Source organism: Parasteatoda tepidariorum, chromosome 3 (genome assembly GCF_043381705.1).
Source record: "Parasteatoda tepidariorum isolate YZ-2023 chromosome 3, CAS_Ptep_4.0, whole genome shotgun sequence".
NCBI lineage: Eukaryota > Metazoa > Arthropoda > Arachnida > Araneae > Theridiidae > Parasteatoda > Parasteatoda tepidariorum.
In genome coordinates, this window is record NC_092206.1 from 85,972,468 (window position 1) to 85,993,575 (window position 21,108).

Here is a 21,108-nt window from a genome sequence, read left to right on the forward strand (position 1 = left end):
ATCGCTGAAATAATGGCTTTTGACAGTTCTAATGTACGTTAAGAACATTGAATGTAGTAAGTTATTTTCCTTCTGAAATTTCATTAATCCAAATTTTTCCCACAGTTAGGTTTAAAGTAGGATTAAACCAATGCTTTTTTTTAAAAAAATACTATACACATTTTTATGCAAAAAGTCATTGATTATTAATTTAATAATAATTCGCAATAGCTAAATAACTTTAATAAGTTATTTTTGATATGCATTTAATTAAGAATGTAGTATATATGTAAATCAAAATGTAATAAATAATGTTAATAAAAAATCTGATAAATAATTTAAATTAAAACATGATAAATAATGGAAATAAAAAAAAATATATGAAGTTTACAGAAATGATTTTTTATGCCCCTCAGTCATGTTAACTACATTGTCAAAGGATTTGTTAACAAATATACTTAACCCTTTGAAGCAGAATATTAATTAAACATATTTTTCATAATTAAACATATTTTTCTTCCTTATTTTGTATTAATTTAGGTCAAAATAAGGGAAAAATATTATATTTAGCCTTTTAATGACTTATGGTTATGAAATACAGGATTAAAAAACCAGCCTCTTTTTCTGCGTTAAAGGTGACATTTTCCAAATTTGCGATTCTTTACAGTTTTTTATTCTTAAGAGAAACAGTTACTCATCATTAAAATTTATTTAATTTACACAATCAATTACAATAATAATTTTTGAATATGAATGAAAAAAAAATTCAAACTTTTTTTTTTTTTGGATTTTATAATAGTAAAAATATAATTACGATAATCTGACAGATATTTTTAGTCAATATTAGACTCTTTTGTACATTTAAAAAACTATCAAAATGTATTTTTGTTGGTAATTAAAGTATCAGAAAAAATATATAAAAGTACACTGGTGTCCGGTCTTCGTCAAAGGGTTAATTTTAGGTATTTTGCTGAATTTAAAGGATTTAGTAAATTCAATTACTGTTTCTCTTCGAAGAACTTTAGGAATCTATTGAAAATAAACTAAAATTATGTAACTATAAAATTTCACAACGTAGCATTATTCAGCACAAACAAGTCTTGCCGTAAGTTATATCCAATTAAATCTTAACGTAATAATAAAAAAAAATCTTTTTGCATTTTTTCTAACATTTGACTTTTGGCTGATGCAAAATTAAACTACATGAACTATGATTATGAACTACGTTAAACTTTTCTAGAAAGAAAAGATGCATTGCTTGAATTATTACTTTAAGCAACTGAAATATCTTATGCAATAACGAAATTTAGCGCTCTCTTCGTAAATACGCACTCAAATAAAAAAAATCACAGCAATGATTTATTTGCTGTTATAAAATGTTAATGCTCATAAGTATTTTTAGTAAATATCTTTCTAATGCATAGTTTATTTACTCAAATTTGTAGTGGTCTTCGTTTTTCTAGGTGAAATGGTATCTGAAGAAGGTTAAAAAAAGTGTAACTATCACTTTCACAATTTTTTTTTATATTTCAGAAAAAAATAGTTCCTTTTATGCAAGCATTTTTGATTTGGTCTCAATTCGTTAAAACTTTCCTTCAAAATAAAAATACATTAATCTCTATAAAACTAGAAAATTCTTATTTTATTATAATTTTACAAAATATCAAGTTTTTCCTTCCGCCCGTTATTTTAGAGTCTTTCAAAGCACAAATTAATTTCTGATTGATCCCAAATGACGAGAATGAAAAAAGCAAAAAAAAGAGAACTTAGATTAAAATAGTATTAAGCAAAATTAATATTCTACGTTACAATTTGAACTTAAGTCCATCATTAACGTTGCTTGTTACATATTTCGCTAAGTATTTTTCGGAGGAGGAGATAGTTAATAACGAGGATATTACGAATTCTTTTATACTCAAGTACTTCGTATAATTACCTGCGATTAAATATCTATTTCAAAGGATATTTTTGTAATGAGCTCGGATGATTAAATATTAGCTTATTGAGACAAGAAATTTAAAAATAGTTTTCCCTATTAATGATAAATTTCATTTTGCATAAAAGATCTAGAAGATTAGTTATTTTGTTCTTAAAATATAAAGCAGCAAAATCAAAATAATACATAGTATGTGTTTTTTTTAGAATGGAATTTTTTCAGAAATAGAAAATACTTTGAAAGTAATCTGTTTTGTCTTTTTTTAGTTTCGAAAAGTATTTAGATATTTCTTTATCAAGTAAATACTTATACATCAAAAACTAATTTCAACTGTAAATTAAAGAAATAAATCTTTTATGAAAGGTTAATAATTTGCAAAAATGATACATATTAATTAATTTTTTTTAAATAAAGTGAAAATACTCTGAAAATATCTATTTTCTCTTCTTTATTCACGAAATTTATTTAAATATTTTATTTATTAAGCAAATACTTTATATGACAAAAACTAGTTTTCCAGTCTAAATTAAAGAAATAATTTTTTCTTAAAAGGTAAATTATTTGCAAAAATAAGACACATTAATTAAAAAGTATTTAAAAGTAAAAATATTTATACTTTTTGGTATAGGTTAAAATACATTCTTAAAAGAATCAGATTCTGGCATTGCTATATTAAAAGAAGCATAGTTTCTTATCCCCTGATGTAATACTTCAGCAATAAAAAAGTATTTGAACGTCTGGCTTAAACATTAAATAAATTTTGTCCCGAATGGGCAGAATATTTCGTAAAACTCTAACCACATGAAAATTTGAAATAAATTATACTTTCATTTTTCAAGACTTATCTTTCTTTTAGGAAAAATTATAACTACATTGTAAAAAATGGATACTCAAATATCACGAAACTTCGTTTTTATATATTCGAAACCTCGTATCTTCGTTTTTGACGAAACCGTTCTCTGGTATATCCTCCGAGCAAAAATTTTGTCAGAGTGTCGAAATAACTATCATCACTTCTATAAGGGAGAGAATTTCGTCAAAATTAACAAAATATTTCGTCATTCTATTTTTTTCCCGAAAATAAGAGAAATCTTGTAGTGCTTAAAATATCAAAAATTTTTAATGATCATTTTACCATGGGCACCTTATTGGTGGTTCAATGTCACCCCAACTACACAAGAAGAAAAGATAGAGCAGAGAGATAAATTACACATGACACCAACGCCCGAAGCGAGATTTGAACTCAGGTGCTTCCTGTTAAAAGGCAAACTCCTTGACCACCATACAGTTCGGTTGCTGCAATTCGTCACTTTATTTTCTATCACCTAATTTTTATTCTAGTTTCGTCATTCTAGTTATTATTCTCCCGCAAAGCAATATCATGAAGTTTCGAGTTGAGGAAACATTTTCCTCATTACGCGTTTCGTCACAAATCACGTGATTTCGTGACGGAATGATTCACAAATTTACAAAATACAGCTCAAGGATTACTGGATTCGTCAAAAGTTAGAGTTTTACTTCTGATAGTGTATTAGAACTGCATTTCAGAATAGACATTTGCTATGTTTTAATTTTAAATTTAACGTTACGAAAGAAATTGGGAGTTTTAATTAGTCCTCAAAAATGAGAACACGAAATACACAAAAAATATTTATACTACGAAAATAGTACAGTCAGTATACGTACTACAAAAGAACCCCTTTAACAGAGCAAAAATATTTGCGAGTAAGATACCTAAGGTTTCAATGGCAAACCTTTCTAAAGCAAGCTCAGAAATTTAGAGCTAACATTAGATGAAATAGATGAATGTTTAGTTAAAATAAAAATCAAAGAAATATCTGCGAGAGGAAGAATTTTCATTAAATCCAGAAGACGGAGTCCTGTATTACATAAAAGATCCTCTTCTTTCTGGCCGTAAGATACGAACCTCATAAAATACGTCTCGTCATTTTAACTCATTCTAAAGATATACGAAACTAAAAACACACAAAATATAAATAAAGTTTTTGTGCCAGGTATTTTCCAGATTGTAAAGCAGATAAAAGTTCTCCTAGAATACTCTTTTTAGGCTTAAAACAGAAAGGTAGGATGATATAAGAGGATTATATAAATATATATTTGATCAGATATAGCAGTACATGAACAGAAACTAGATGACAGATAGCCGAGTATGAAAACGGAAATCTAAATATTGTTTTATAAGAAATGGAAATAGTTTTCATAAAAAAATAGAATGTATAATTTAATCGAAATGAACTATAAAGGTAATATTATTTACTAATGTAACTGTTTCAGAAGGCAGGGGAAAAATTGTGCTGACAAACTTATTATTGTTATTTCTTTTGCAGAAACATTAAAAACAAAAACATTAAAAATAGAGAGATATTCGAGAAATGTCACGAATTATATCTCAAAATATTTTCATGGTAGATTAAGTCTAATAGCACAGATGATTCTGCTTACATTTTCAGAACATGTTTTATGCCTCATAAAGAATGTCATAATTTGTGCTTTCAAAAAATGGTTGTGTTAATATATTTTGGAAATAGGAAAGATCAGTAACTCTAAGACATTTGATTAGATTTTTTTCTTTGAAAGTTTCAATTTAGTATCAAATGAAACATTTCGAGACTTTCTATTTTAACAATGCTAAACTATTTTATTTTACATGAACTTTTATTACGATTCCCTTTTACACGATTCCTCGTAAAGCATTTAAAATATTGACTTTTTGAATTCTTTTTTGTATACAAAAAATATAATCATTAATAATGATTAAATTTTAAAAAAAATTTAAAAATTCTGAATAAATTAAAGATTTCTACATAATTTTTCATTTAGTTTTTAAATACATTTTACAAGAGAAGGTTTGTTGCTTTTTTAAACTCTTCCGCTTAAAATTATATTACTTATTAGCTATACTAACTACAACTTTATACAAACAAATTTAACATCCAAACTAACTTAAATACGTATACAACTAAATATTAAATTTAGGGCTGGAGTTTAAGCACCAAAATAAAATTTCAAACAACTATAGAAGTATGAAACAATTCAAGACAAATAATACTTTTTGTAATACTGCTTCTTTAATGCAGTTGTCCCGCAGTGGACAGATCGTGAAGAGATACGGTTCCCTGCAGATCACCGAAGTCAAACATCACTGGCTGCGGTCAGTGTGCGGGTGCCACTTGGATCAGTCTGCGTAGGGACCGAGGGTGTGCGGTATTGGTCCTCGTTAAACTGTGCTACCGTAAAGTGTTCGACTTCGCATGCAGATCTTTGGGCTACCGAAGCGGGAGTGCCATCTCCTCTGCAGAGGATCAAAATTGTGATGGCATGTCTTCGGATCATCCTCAGGGATGTATCCCAGACCGTCGCCAATAGCCCATTGTGCAGTTCTAGTGAGACGTAAATGAACTACAACAGCATCTGTAATGCAGTTTCCTTCATTGTAACGTTTTATTTAAATAATTTGAAAACCAATGTACGTGTATAATAAGCAATACATCCTTGATTTTTTATTTTATCACATTTCATTCGTAAGTTTTAAAAGCACTATGAATCCTTTATAATTAAATGAACTTCAAATTAATATGATGTCTTTAAAAAAATTTAAAAAATCAGATTGAAGCAACTTATTGACAAGTGTTGGAAAGATATTTTCCTCAGATTTAAATACGCTATTAGAAATAAACTAGAATGAAATTTTTAATATCTGTACGTTACATTGAAAGTGGTTATGAGGTTAAAATGAGCGTTAAAATTTGTTAGAATTTAATTTACTCTGCTTTTACCCAAAATTTCGCTAGTAAGCAATTCCAACTCAGCGCACATAATGTATCAAAAACAAATTGTATTTTAAAAAAATGCAAGAAAATTAGTGATTAAAGCAGCTGCTTTTAACATGTATTTATGCAATTTTTAAAGGAAAAGCAACAACTTTTTACACGTTAATTTCAGCTTTTAATAAAACATAATTTTCTTGAATCTTAGTAAAAATGAAGATTACAATCTTATCAGTTCAAAAAATATTTTCAAATTTGACAATGTTTAAGAAGGGTATGAAAAAAAAAGAAATAATAAGGCATGGCTATTATATTTAATTTGTTTTACTAATATGCTAAGAATATTTTCTTTCAATCTATATTTTCTTTCAATTGAAATTATTTTCTCAAAATTTTTTTCTCAACATATAGTTTGTTATAACTTCAATTGACATGATGTTTAGTGATACAAAATAGACGTTTAGAACCTAGATAACATTACGAGTACAGTAATAATAAATTAGATGTTTATATCATAAACTTAAAATCTGTTTCAAAATAGATAAAATTACTTAATACTTAATATAACGAAAAAATACAATTACTCCAAAATTCAATAAAAACTTCGAAAATAATTAGCGCACAGAATCTAATTAGTTAAAGTTATTATCGCTTTGGGCAAAATCGTTCTTTTAAGTTGGAAAGGAAATTAGCAAGCACAGTAAGTTTTAAAAATGCGTCTTCTTAAAAAGTAAGTAAACTCGAAAGTCAACATTTCAAGAATGTTATTTATTTCAAAATTAAACATCTAATTAAATTTATTTACCCATACAATGTTGAGTTTGTAGAGGATAGATAGATATTTTAAATATTTCATTTTTATGAGAAGAAATATGTTAGCATAAATTTATTTCTAGGCAAATTTTTTTCCAAGTAAAATGGTAAGTTTTAATGCTTTGTTTTCTTAAGAAAAATAATAAAATTTCTCGTATACGCCATAACAAAAGATGCTTACAAAACGTATTAGCAAAATGTACTTGTCTGATAAGGAATGAATGGAGAAAAATAAAGTCTTATTAAATGTAAATAGGACTAAACAATGTTCGTTATAGAAACAGTAAATAAATGAAGATAGTTAAGTGGGATTTTCCATTCATAAATTTTGATTTAAGAGCGCGGGTATGATCATTTACTCGTATAGTACTACTTAAAATAATTAAAAAAAAACTTACAGTTAAGAGTGTGGTGCTATCGTTTATCTTTTCAACATTTCGTCCTCATAATTGATATTGTTTTATTTTAAATGTGTTCGAATTTTATGAATTTCACTTATTTGACGAGTGCAAATATATTTACAAAGTAGCTACTAAAAAGTATTACAAATAATAAAAAATGCTTTTTTTCAAACAATAATTACAATTATTTAACATTTTGATAAAATAATATAGTAAGGCATAAGTAATGTAGTAAAGTATGGCATCAAGTTTACTTGATATTTCTCGATTCCACTACCTTTTTCAGTGAATAAATGAAGTAGAGTCACTTAAGTCACTGATCTCTTTATTTTATTTACATTTTATTTTTGTTTAATGATATCCAAATTTTTCAAAGAAGTGTTTTGTAAAAATGTTTTTCTGTAACAAAACAATTTGTAATCGAGGTCCACGTGCAATGAAAGTCACTACGTTTTAAAATGCATGATAGGGAAAACTAACCAGTGAAAGAACACTTAAGCTTCGCTTGCCTTTTAAAAAATCATATTGATTTCAAAATTCGTAATTTTAGTTAAATGACAGTGTCAACATATTTGTTACTAATTGCAAATTATGTAAAATTTTTTTAGAGAACTTACATAATATTGTTTTAAAGTTTTGGAGGTTCAAATAACAAGTAGTAAGAAGACCAAGAACAAGGAGCAGGTCTTACCAGTGAATGAACACCCAGTAAAAGAACACTTAATTTTGGATATTTTTTAATGCTCTTTATGAATTTATAAGCCATACAAATATTTAAAAACAAGCCTATTATTGAAATTATGACATATAAATACTTGGAAAATGTTAACTTTTTCTTGTAATCATACATTGAAAATTAAAGTGTCAACTTATTAACACATACTGTTCATTCACTTTGAAATCTATGCCCAGTAAAGGAATGTGCCTGTTCCCTCACTGGTTAGAAGTTGTTTTTCGTATTTTCAACATACTTTTGATGCGAAACATCACTAAAGGTACAAGAAAATTAAAGTTAATCTTTTATTTTCATTAACTTAGAAAAAAAACCAGTAAAGGAACATTTGTTCCTTCACTGGTTTTACTTCATTTGGTGATCCAGTGAATAAACACCCCCTTATCTCAGTACTTTATTATGTTATGATGCTTAAAAAAAATAAAACGTAACTTCAATAACTATATTTTGAATTCTCTTTTTCACAGTGAGAAAAATAAAACTATTGCACGCTTCCATTTCTATCATATAAATACAAACACTCTCCTTATAATTTTTTCAAAAAAACAAGGTGTTGCAGAGATAATAACAAATTCAAAAATTTTTCCAGAGATAATCCAAAACATTGCTAGATGACTTCCTATTGTTTGGCAGTAAGCTATTGTTACCAATTAATCTAAAGAAAAACTTTCAAATTCTTATTTTTAATCAATATATATGAAATGTTCCCTCACTGGGTAGTGTTCCTTCACTGGTTGGTTTACCCTATATCCAGGATTAAATAGTTTCGAGTGTTTCCTAGTTTAGCAGTTAATTTGACTACCAGTAATTATTTACTAAGAGCAATTACCTGACGGACGGATCCGAGGTTCTGGGATTTGCTTCGTACATTCTATTTTACTCGCTTGTTTCAAACATTATCATAATTAAAAACTAATTTAAAGCATTACTTAAGTTGTTTAGTGAATGTAGTTAGTGAACGGTATAGTTAATGGAAATACTTAATGATTTATAGTCAGTATTAATGGTATAATTAATTATACCATTTATATCATTAAGTAATAATTATTAAATGGTATAATTAAAGGAAAAATTAGCTTTTAAAGACTGATTTCAGCAACATCTCATTTTAAAAAATAATCTTAACTGATATTTAAAATTTGATGAGATGATATATATAGTTTTTTTAAATAAATATATTGACTAACTGATCTAGTCAACTTGTATTAAAATTATGAAAACTAACTTTTTACATTAGAAAAAAAATGGATACTCAAATATCATGAAATTTTCTTCGTTTTTGACGAAACCGTTTGATGGTACACGCGTCAAGTCCATAGTTATTTTGGATCAGTGATGAAATAACTATCGTCTTTTTTGTAAGGAAATAAATTCCGTCAAAATTAAAATTAAAGAAATATTTCGTCATGTTATTTTTCAAGAAAAACAACAAAAAAACCTCTGACTGCCTATTGTACTAACGTTTCTAATAATCACTTTATCGCGGAAACTATATAGATAGATTAATTTCAACCCAACAGCACAAGAGAAATAGATAGAACATAGAGATAAATTACAACCATGCCCGTAGCGTGATTCAAACCCGTGATCTCTCTGGTACTAGACCAATCCCTTGACCACCAAACAGCCAGGTCGGCTTATTACGTCACTTTATTTTCGATCGTCTGGTCTTCATTATAGCTTCGTCATTCTAGTTAACAATCATCCACAACGTACTAAGATGAGATTTTGAGTCGAGGAAACATTTTCATCATATATTCAAGAGTTCGAGTTTCATCACAAATCAAGTGATTTCGTGATGAAATGATTCTTGAAATCAACGAAATACAACTCAAGGATTGCTGAATTATCAAAAGTGAGAGTTTTATTTCTGAGAGAGTAAAATTAATTTATGAATTATAGTTCCTGACTGCCACTAAGGAAATAAGACTATATTACCCCAGCCAATCTCAAAAAGAAAACGAATAGCCAATTTTTTAAATTTGAATAACTACAAGTTTACTAATGTGTCACGTGTTGGCATTCCTTTTCTTTTAAAATTTAAAAAAAAAATACTAACCCATCACTAATAACATTTTTAAGTAGTATGTGAAAATTAATGTAATTGGTAATTGTCGAAAGGAACTGGAAAGGAAAGGATTGCTGACACTGGCAAAACAACTCATTGTTAAAATGCAACGTTGTAGAGATAATTTTCTCATTTTAATCTCGAATTGTGCAAATAATCAGAAATTTCAATTATAACATATTTAATGATGCATAAAATCAATTGAATATATTAATTACATTGCTACAGGTGATGGAATTTTCGGGTGTAGCTTTAGTCAAGGGCAAAAATTTCGAAAAGACTTTCTAATAAATAGAATGAAATGGAATGATTTTACTTATTAAAACAAGTTGACAAAGCAAAGAAATAAATAATTTCGGAACGACTACTAAGTTTTTTTCCTCCGGAATTTGAGATCGTTTCATCTTAACTTTTTTAACTTAATTTTTAACTTAATTTTTTTTTATCCCACATCAATGTTTTTTCGGGGCAAGTGCCCTGCCCAGTATGCATTTAACCGGTACTCCGAACACTGATGTTTCTCCTAATCTATCCTCAGCAGATATCAAAATATCGAATAAATATAAAAATATCAACAAATAAATTAATATCAAATCAGATATAACAAATATTTGGGATATTCGCCATTGTGATTGTTGACATTGCGATCGTTCGAACATGTGAGTGTTGGCATTCACTGGTAAAAGTCGACATTCTCTTGATTTCGCTTATTTAAGGTAACGTATACATTCCATTCATGTTTGCATTAAAACAATCATATCGAGAATGTAATTTACATACTAAATATATTTTCGAGATGATTTGTACGTAACTAATACATAATGTATATATAATTATCCCAGAAGTATATATTATCATGTTTTATTAAATTTTATCCCAAAAAGAATGGAAAAAAGCTTCAAATAGTTAAGCAATAAATATTCAACGTATGAGACTAAAAATTGTTACGTTTACAATCAAATTTGTAATTTTTTTAGCTCTGTATTAATGAATTTCATTTGAGTTCATTCCATGACCTCCACGTATATAAACGTTCGTTTAGGAAGTGCGTGTTTTTCCGGGTTAAGTTGATTTCATTATTGATATTTAAACAAAAAATTCATATTGAAAAGAAACTCCACAAATGAAATTCAATTTCTAAAATCAGATTTTTAAAAAAAATAAAGATATACATTCGATTTCGCCCAATTTATATTTTAATTTTGAGTAATATTGTTAAGTTTTTTTTAAACACTTTTAACCTTTTAAAAATTGAAAAAAATAAAGTTTTAAAAGTATAAAAAAAGTATTTAAGAAGAAAAAAACATTTTTTTCAGATATATTTATTTTATGAAGGAATATCAACAACTATTTTTGAAGGAATGTTCAACGATCAACATCGTAATAAGCCGTACGCCATTGACATTTTTCCTTTAAAAATCATTAAACGAAATAAAATCTCATCAAAATAAGTTTTTTTATTTCTACAAATACTAAAATATTTTTCAAAACAGTGGAATTTTGAAATGTTTTGAAAAGTTTTAAAATATTTACAGAATATAAATTTTTCCCACAAACTATTAAAACTATTTACCGAAATTCTAATGCTTACACGAAATTTTTTCCCCTTCTTCTTTAAAAATTGTGAAAATGAAACAAACCTATCGAAATCTTATTTAGAAAATATGCACAACTTTTCTCATTATATGTAGCGCTAATAATAAATTTAATATTTTATTATCATGATCGTGCTCAGCATAAATTTAAAAAGCGTTAATTATAAAATTTTTTTTTGATAATTATCAATGCTTAAAGTTTTTTTTTTCTGAATAAAAAAGAAATAAAAATATTTAACCTTTCCCAGTTTCCATAGCAATATACCTTAGCATATTTATAAAAACAATTAAAGTACTTGAAAGTAACAAAATAAGCAGTGCTTCTTGCGCGTTTTTAATACATTAAGGCACTTATTTGTTTCCTCTTTTGAAAAAAAAATTGTAACATATAAGTTGTCACATTACGATTGCTTCGTAAAAACCACTTTTTTCAAGTATTTCCTTTTCTTAAAAAAAAAAACTAACTTAAAAAAGGAAATTTTATAAAAGTTGTGTTCTTCAATTACCGTATCACAGATAATAAATTCGAAAAAAATTTAGTTTCATCTTATTAACAACTACAATATTTTTTATGAAAGGCAGAATTAATTTTGCATTATTTTTTTTCCAAAGAAATAAACTTTTATTTCTATCTATGAAAATTGCATTTGAAGCCACTTTATCAAGCTTAAGTTCTGCTTGAAGCATACTTTTTATTCTTATTTTGAAAGGAAATAAACATTCTATCCATTTTTATTTTGACATAGTGACGGAAAAACGTGCTATTCAATGAAGAAAAATATCAATACTTAAATAATACAGCGGAAGCGACCACACTCTGTTTCAAACTAAAATTATCGTTAATGGAAGTTGATCGTTCTTAGGGATCACTGACTTAAAAATGTTATCGAAGTTACATGATTTTTCGCAAATGATTTTAATTTTAGTCAGTGCTATTTCTTTGATGTGGAAATGCTACTTGGCGTCATGGAAACCGGGTAGGTGAGTTAAATTTAGCATCAATAAAAATGATCCGGAATGATACATTTATGTGTAAAAACAAATTTTCCAATAATGAATTAAGTTTGCCAAGAATGAATTAATTTAAATAAAAATTAATTTAATAAAAATAAAGTTTAGCAATAATGAATTAAGTTTAATTTCATATCATAAAAATTAACTTTAAATATGAGAAGAGTTTATTTTTTAAGATGCTTATTTGTTTTCTAAAATATCTTTTTTTTCTAATTTAACTTTCAACTCTCGTTGGCCCATCTAATATGGTGCCCCTAAAAAAGTGGCCAACGTATCTGCCGTTCAGATGCCTGTATGACGTAGGTCATACCCCAGGCGGGCATTGAAAAAAAAACTTTCTACTCTAAAAATTAATCATCGATAGCATCGTCTCAGTGCACTGTGACTGCAACATGAGGTTGTAGATCTCCTTCAGAGATTGTCAAAAAGAGAGCTCTAAATAAGAGCCTCACACAAATATTTTAAATACTTTTTTATCTACTTATTTGCTTTCCTAATATTTTTTGTTTAGATATTCTTTTTTTGTTTCCTTATTTGACCTTTTTCGCTTTGGGTGCAGAGGTTTCCCGGTCGCTGGGTGAGGTTTTGATGGTGTCTTCAAAAGGTTTTCTTCAACGCAAAGCCTATGGAAAAAAAATTCCGTGCCTCCCAAAAGTGGTCGTGAAAAGAGGAGGACGCTACATAGAGGTGTACTTTCCTGGTGGTTTCAGCGTAGTATAGGCTCCGTAGCAAAAAAAAAAGGAATCTAATTATACAGTTGCGGGACGCATGGGCTCAAAAAATTGGTACAAAAATTTAAAATCCATCATAGCATAGATTTAAAGAGTGGGTGATCACTTTGATCAGCCTGCGTAAGGATCGAGAGAGTGCGTAATCCGTCATCGTTTAATTTTCCTACCGTAAAGGGTTCGACTTCACTTGCAGTTCGTCGGGCTACCAAAGCAGGGGAGCCATCACTTCTGCAGAGGATCAAAATTGCGATAGCATGTCTTCGGATCATCCTCAGGGATGTTTCCCGGACCGTCGCCAATAGCTCATTGTGCAGCTCTAGTGCGACGTATATAAAGTACCTCAAGTGGGGCGCTCAAAACACCAAAATCTCTCCATGAGTTAAAGGAATGGAGGAGATATTGTGGTGCCAAATCTGACGTTGTAACTCCCGATCAGCCGGGTAAAAGATTGACTGATTAGCCCTCACGGCTAAAGTATGTAACCCTCTACAATGAACAGAGCAGCTTCATAAGGTGTACAACTCAGTTATTTCTTTAAGATTATTAGGCATTCTCGGGTATGTTAGGCATCCTATGATGGAAAATAAAAATGTGAATTCGCAATCTTTATCACGTGGCTTAGCTTCAAGAATATGCCTCGACTCTCATCGGTTGTGGTCCTAGTTGGCTCAGAAAAAAACTCTTGTTGTTTAACTAAGTACAATTTGGGGTTCAAGACCCGAAACACTAGGTTCGAGAACCAAACGTTTTGTGGTGGAATGAACGACAAACTAGGCTCAACGACTGAATTCTGTGGTGGAATCAACGATAAACTAAGTTCAAGGACAAAATATTTTGTGGTGGAATCAACGACAAACTATGTTCAAGGACGAAAAATTCTATGATGGAATCAACGACATACTAGATGTGACATACGACAAACAGTGCACCAAAAAGTTTTTTTTGTTGCCTTATGTATTTCTGAAATAAACGAGTTTTAAAAATAACAAAAAGAAGTATTTGTTAAAATGAAAAACTCGTCATATTTTTTAAGCATTATTGCTTTTTAAAGTAATTTATTCCATTAAAGTTACAGGAATATAACTTGTATCATACATTTTATAGATCGTACGTTTCTTTAATATATTGTTACTTTAATATATCAGAAAACGTAAAAAATATGAAGTAATATACGATCTCTTTCTGCAGAAGTGTTAAAATTGAAATGCTAAACTCAAAAATAACATATCGAAAAGTATTATTCTCACATTTTATTCGTTGAAATGGAGTAAAGGAATATTTCTGCTTTTTTTTGGATTTTTTTTTAAAAAGGACAAAAAATAGTTCGCACCATTTGAAGCCTCCTGGAAACATAGAAAGTAAAATGAGATCAGAAGTTCTGGAACAAAGAATTCAATCCCCCTTGAAAATTTTTTCTATGCGATATTCAAGTTTCTCTGAATATTTTTCCCATTTTTCCCTTAGCTTGAAGTGTGAATGTAGAAATGTGAATACTAAATCTTATGATTTTGAACACCCGAAGGCAAACTTATTCTTATTTCGCTTCGGAAAATATAGCCTGTTTCAGGCAATTTTTTTCTTCTTTTTTTTGTCTTTCAGTCTTTTAAGTATCGACGACACAAAACAAAGAAAAGAACGTTTAGGAACTCATTTACTATCAGTCAGACATAAGAATAATAAAAACAGAAGACTCCCTAAACTGAAAACTTCGAATAAAATGAATGTTCTATTTCTAAAGATCTTCCATTGAAGCGAGGAATTTCATTTTTTACGAATGTCCTGTTTCACTTGACATGGAATGCAACTGGAGCCCGTTTAGAGGAGAACATTGAAAATAATAAAAGGGTATTATGTGAGATTATAATCACGTTTTCAAGAATATTCGAATTCATTTTTATTTTAGATTTATTTCATATTGAGATACAGGTAAGCGGGGACTATTGTTAGCGTCAGCTATTGCCTTATTAAATTATTAAGTAATATTGTTGTTAAAAATAAAAATTATCTTACATATTACTACTATTAAAAATTGAATTTTGCATATAAAAATATGGTTATCTAGTTTCAGAATATCATCTACCTAAATTATAAAACTTTGCTAGTGCAAAACACTTTTATATTTATTTACTAATTATTCTTTTAAAAAAATGATATTGGTTGTTCTGAGATGTTAAGTGTCCATGTATTAAAATAATCCAAATGTTCAATACCATACATTTTTTTAACAGTGATTATGTTATGCATTATTTTTGTTTAAAAAACTTTGCTCGAGTAAGCGTAAATTTCACGCATGTAAAACTTTAGAAGCGCATCAAAAATATTTTATTTGCTGTTGAGACGTATAAGAACAAATATTTTGATCTAAGATGTCAATTCTTACTTAACATCTAGTACCACAACGTATAGTATGTACTTTCCTTATTCTTACAAACATTTATTTTCAATATTGTACACATAAAACTATCTATTTAGTATATACTTTCCTTATTCTTATAAATTTTTATTTCCAATATTGTAGACTTAAAACTATCTACTTAGTATATACTTTTCTTATTCTTACAAAAATTTAATTTCAATATTGTATACATAAAACTATCTACTTGGTATATACTTTTCTTATTCTTACAAACATTTAATTTCAATATTGTATGCATAAAACTATCTACTTGGTATATAACTTTCCTTATTCTTACAAACATTTCATTTCAATATAGTATAGGTAATACTATCTACTTTTCAAGAATTGACTCATTTTAATTTCGATAAATCACTTTAAACGCCTGACATGCAATTAATTTAATTCGTAAAATTGATTGCGTAAGTAAAGAATGGTAACGTCAACTAGTCTAAGCAACTAAGTAAGGAAAAAACTACTATACGTTTACTGATAAACGAAAACTTTGATGGATCTTACATTCCATTTGAGAATTGTCAATTTTCGCATCATTTCAATTTGTTTCGAATGTAACTTGAAGAACACAATGTTCTACGTAGTTTATGAAGAGGATTTTATAGAGTGTTTTACATTTCAATTTACTCTATGAGAGTTTTTTTTTGCCATTTTGTAAAGTCACATTGAGCAATGAAAGTATAGTAATAACATTTTGCTTCTTTGAAAAATATATCACTATTGGCTGGTTGAATAAACATAAACTTCATTTGCATATTTTCAACTTTATTCTGTATCTTACTTATTTCCAATTTAACTCATACCGCTATGATATTCTGCGAAGCATTTGAATGGGCATTTAGAGGTAGGGTTGCATTTATATTAATATACTTGACGAGCGAGTCATACCGTTGTAACGTACATTAACACACAATTATTTACAAAATTAACGTTTTGCAACAATATTTACTTTCATTAGCGAAATAAATCTTATTGGCTGACTGATTATTATTTATTACATGCTTCATTATACACTGCCAATCCCTAACAACTTCCAATCTTCTTTTGCGTTTTGCTTATTTTCATAGTAACTCGAAAGCTTCACGATTTTACGTGGACAATTTTAAAAGGGCATTTAATAAAACATTTTAAATTTAATATGCTCCATATTGTCTGCATAGTCTCATTTCAATACGAAAATGCGGTAACGATATTTAGTTTTATTAAAAAACACACTCACATAAATAGCTGATTAGATATATAGCAATTTGCGTTGTGGTTAATAATTGCCTTCGTGTGACAAATCCTAACTCACTCTTGCAATTTATTTATTTCAAATCCTGCCAAAATGCATCACAATTTTCTAAGGAGTATTTGAGGAAATATGGTTTTAATCTTAATCGTGATGAATACAATTACGGTATATACAGTCATAATACATAGAGAAAATAATTCTGGTAAGAAATCCGTACTCTGTGGTAAAACAGTTTTGGTGAAAAAAATATAATTCTGGTAACAAAATTAAAATATACGATATTTAAACCATTCCTTTAGTAATTTTCTCGTTCATATATTCAAAATGTTTACCGGTAATTTCGGTTTTCCAAATTATAGTTCTTATTATCACACATTTTGTAAGAATACAAAACTGAAAATTAAATTTAGCCAAATAAATACCTTTTATGCCATGTTCTAAGGTATCATGATAAAATTACGAAATTTTTCAGCATTTATCAAATTTTCAAACATTTTACAAAACAATATTTTATTGTTAAAGTTTCCAAAATCATTACCAAAGCTCGCCTGTAAAAATGATCGAGCTTTTTGGTGTTCACATAGAGCCAGAAACACGCTAAATTCTACAATTTTCCAGGATTTCCGGCAATACTTTTTTTTTCTTAGTGTATGATGTGTCTCGATATCATATAATTTATATTATATAGTGTGGCACACTTACTTCTCTGATATCTGGTATTTTGGGAGAAGTCTCTTCCACAATCGGACTCTTAGAAGAAGTTTCGATGGTGACACCGTGTTTCGTCTTTCCTCCGCATAAAGTGCACCGGTTGATGTCTTGATTGGCTGTCTGAACTGCTAGGGACTTCGGTAAGTGGCTGTCAACAGAGAGGAGGTCATTGTTCTCGCTGCTGACAGGAGATTCATTGCTGCTCTCATAATCCGAAGAGATGATTCCCTCACCTCTCAAGGCTTTACGGATGCAGGGTAGAGGCGGAAGAGTCTGTCCTCCTTCCTCATCGTCTTCTGTCGTCTCAGCATCCGTCTCACCTCTTATCACAATTCTCCGTTGAAAGATCTTTTAAAATAAATAAAAGAAACAAGGTTTTAAGGAATGGGGATTGTAACAAATCTAAAATAATTGCACAGAAGGAAAGATGTTAATTTTGGTTTTGCTTTACTTTACCCCTGGAGATGGGATCAAAGGCTTGCGAAAAGCTCTTAAATTATCTATCGAACAAAAGTATTTTCTACAGTTGACGAAAATTGTTTAAGCAAGCCCTTGAAGTTGTTTGATGTTTGAAATTCACTAATTAACGGTGTTTCTAACTGAAGAGTCAGTTTTATTACTTTTGAATAGAAGTAAGTATCTTTCATTTGATCGTAACATTACTTTTCAGAATGAGGTTTTAGTGGTTTAGAATCTATCTAAACATAATAATATATTTCAAAAGTGTAACAAACGTCTAGAATAATTACTATTTGTTAAAGCTTTAACAGAAACTGCTCAAAACTGCTATTGAAGAACTGAAAATTTTGAGATGAAATCAACGACAAGTTCAAGGATCAAAATTCTGAGTTGGAATCAAAGACAACTAGGTTCAAAGACTGAATTCTGTGATAGAATTAATGACAAACTGCGTTCAAGGACCAAACATTCTGTGGTGGAATTAGAAATATACAACATGCAACAAACCAAAATAAGTAAATAAACAAAAAATAAAAAAAAGGATCACCCTGAATAACTTTTGATCTAATGATCGGATCTTCACGTTCTAAAACTCATTCTTAAGAGTTCGAGAGGGTGACTTCAAAGATGCTAATTAATTAGTGCAGACAATATTTCAAGTTACGAAATCAGACAAAAAAACGAGAATCTTAATAAACATACCTTTTGTTTAACAGATTCGGATTTCTTACCCCCAAAATATAAAGGATAGCTCAACCTAGGGATTATGGTCAACATCATTTGGCCAGACAAGCAAATCAAAAATTGGAAACCTTAATGTTATTTTTTGCTTCTGTGTATTTCGCAAAATCTCGAGAACTTTTTTATCGAATTGAAAAAATTTTGCGCACAATTATAGAATTTCTTTAACCAAAGGCAATTCCATTCTGAAAACAAATTTTAGTAAATACTTATTTTTTTGTTATTTTAGTTATTACTAGTCGAAAATTTTTTGAATTGTAAGGTATACAATTTTTATATCACTTTAGAGCATAAAATTTTACATGGCAAAATACCAAATTTGAAGGAAATCAGTTGAATAGTTCGGGAGAAATTGAATTTTAATACGACTTCTTTAAAATTCGATTCGACAGCTTTCGCCCAAATTTCGTATTCTGCCATTGCATATTTTAAAATGATGTAAAAATTTGTATATCCTGCAATTCAAATTTTTTAGACCATTATTTAATAAAATAATAATAAATATATTTTCTAAAATTTACTTTTTGCATGGAATTATCTTTGGATAAACGAATTTTATAATTGGGTTTTTATCTTATCTTATTCTTTTAATTTATCTTAAAAATATCTCTAGATATGGCAAAATACGCTGAAAGTAAAATTAACATTAAGGGGTTCAAACTTTGGATAGCTCTCCTTACTAAGGTGTGGGGATCTTATTTCCCAGATTGTGGCAATCCCCTATATTTTGAGGATCAGAAATTCGAATCCGTTGAAAAAAGCTATGCTTATTTAGAGAAAGTATGTTTTTGTGTCTGATTTCGTAACTTAAAATTTCGTTACTAATTAATTAGCAAATTTCAGATCATCCCTTCAAACCTTTATGATTGAGTCCCAGAACATGAAAATCTAATCATTAGATCAAAGGTTATTCAGGGTTGTACTTATTTTGCGCACTGTACATTTAAGCACCATAGTTCATTTGTTCCTGTCGACTCTGTAAGCTTCTCTATCTGAAACGAACTGAATTCAAATTGATGAAATATGTATATATATAATATATACTATTGCAAAAGTTTGTTCTTTCGTTTGGGACCTCCCTGGCAGAGTGGTATCGCCCGATAAATGCTGTGCAAGGCGTGGAAGTAGCTGGTTCGAATCCAGCCTGGAAGTCTTCTTCATCATCTTCATCATCTTTCTTCAAATTGTTCTGTCCCGCAGTGGACTGATCGTTAAGACACGGTTCCCAGCAGTTCACCGAAGTCAAGCATCACCGACTGCAGTCAGTGTGCGGGTGGGTGACCACTTGGATCAGTCTGCGTAGGGACCGAGGGTGTGCTGTATTGGTCCTCGTTAAACTGTTCCACAGTAAAGTGCTCGACTTCGCGTGCAGGTCGTCGGGCTACCGAAGCGGGGGTGCCATCCTCTCTGCAGAGGATCAAAATTGTGATGGCATGTCTTCGGATCATCCTCAGGGATGTTTCCCAGACCGTCGCTAATAGCCCATTGTGCAACTCTAGTGTGACGTAAATGAACAAATCAAATCAAATTGTTCTATCTGTTCTTCCACTTGACAAAGGTTTATATGTCTAAATTGAGTACTGAAGCCTGCAAATGTGTGTAATTTCAATAAAGCAATGTACTTTCACTTTTTAATCTTTCTTTTATTTGACGTCTGGGATAATGTATGATGTTAATTACGGTTATGTTGTTTAAAATCTAGTAAAATTTAAGTTCTAAATTTTGCACTTATACTTTTTATCTTTGGCTTATTTCTTAGAAAATTATTAAATTTTCCATGAATGTCTTTCAAACCACAAATAACATATTATCAATTTTAAATAAGAAATATAAATTTAAAAAAAATAACTTTGATGTCAACAAAAAAGAAAACTAAGCAATAATAAATATAAAGTACAAATAAAAATGATTCAGAGCGAAAGCTGTGTTTTGACTAAAAAATAATTTAAAGGATAAAAAGTTATGAGGAAAATCTTCGCAAAAAATACATTGATTCAATATACAATTTTTTTATTTTATGCTAGTAGGAAGAAGCTTAACATGAGTAAATTATTAAAAACGAATTTAGTACGAGTGGTTAAATAAGTTTCGAAAAATATTAAAATACGTTTAATAAAATAATTCCGCTCCTAAATAAAATAATGGTTGAAACATCTTTTTAAATTTTATATTAGCGAAAAAATAAAGTAAAAATATTAACTGAATAAACAAACACGAAAAAAATAAAATGAAGTAAAGCAAATTAGCTTCTGAAAAACCATTTCAAGTCATAACTCCAGGGAAATCATAAAAACAGAATGAATACGACGATAATAAAATAAATTTTTAAGAACGCAGATAACAAATGAATTCGGTAGCATTTAATCATATTTTGATGTAATGCATATTATTTATTCCTTGTATAAATATTATCTTTAGAGAATAGAGCAGTGATGGTAAATTTTTTGACTGATTAAATCTGACAACTGTGATTTATTGACATGAGTGTCATACAA

At 28.9% G+C, this 21,108-nt stretch overlaps 1 protein-coding gene across 2 annotated transcripts in view; it reads right to left on the bottom strand.

Annotated features, from left to right (window-relative positions):
• The window catches only part of LOC107436844 (cGMP-inhibited 3',5'-cyclic phosphodiesterase 3A), a 286,371-nt gene that overhangs the window by 100,350 nt on the left and 164,913 nt on the right, over positions 1 to 21,108 (bottom strand). For both annotated transcript variants that reach the window (XM_071178926.1, XM_016048661.3), the window contains exon 5: positions 17,405 to 17,761. In XM_071178926.1, the coding sequence (XP_071035027.1) occupies positions 17,405 to 17,761 (357 nt within the window). The remainder of the gene's footprint in view (positions 1 to 17,404; positions 17,762 to 21,108) is intronic.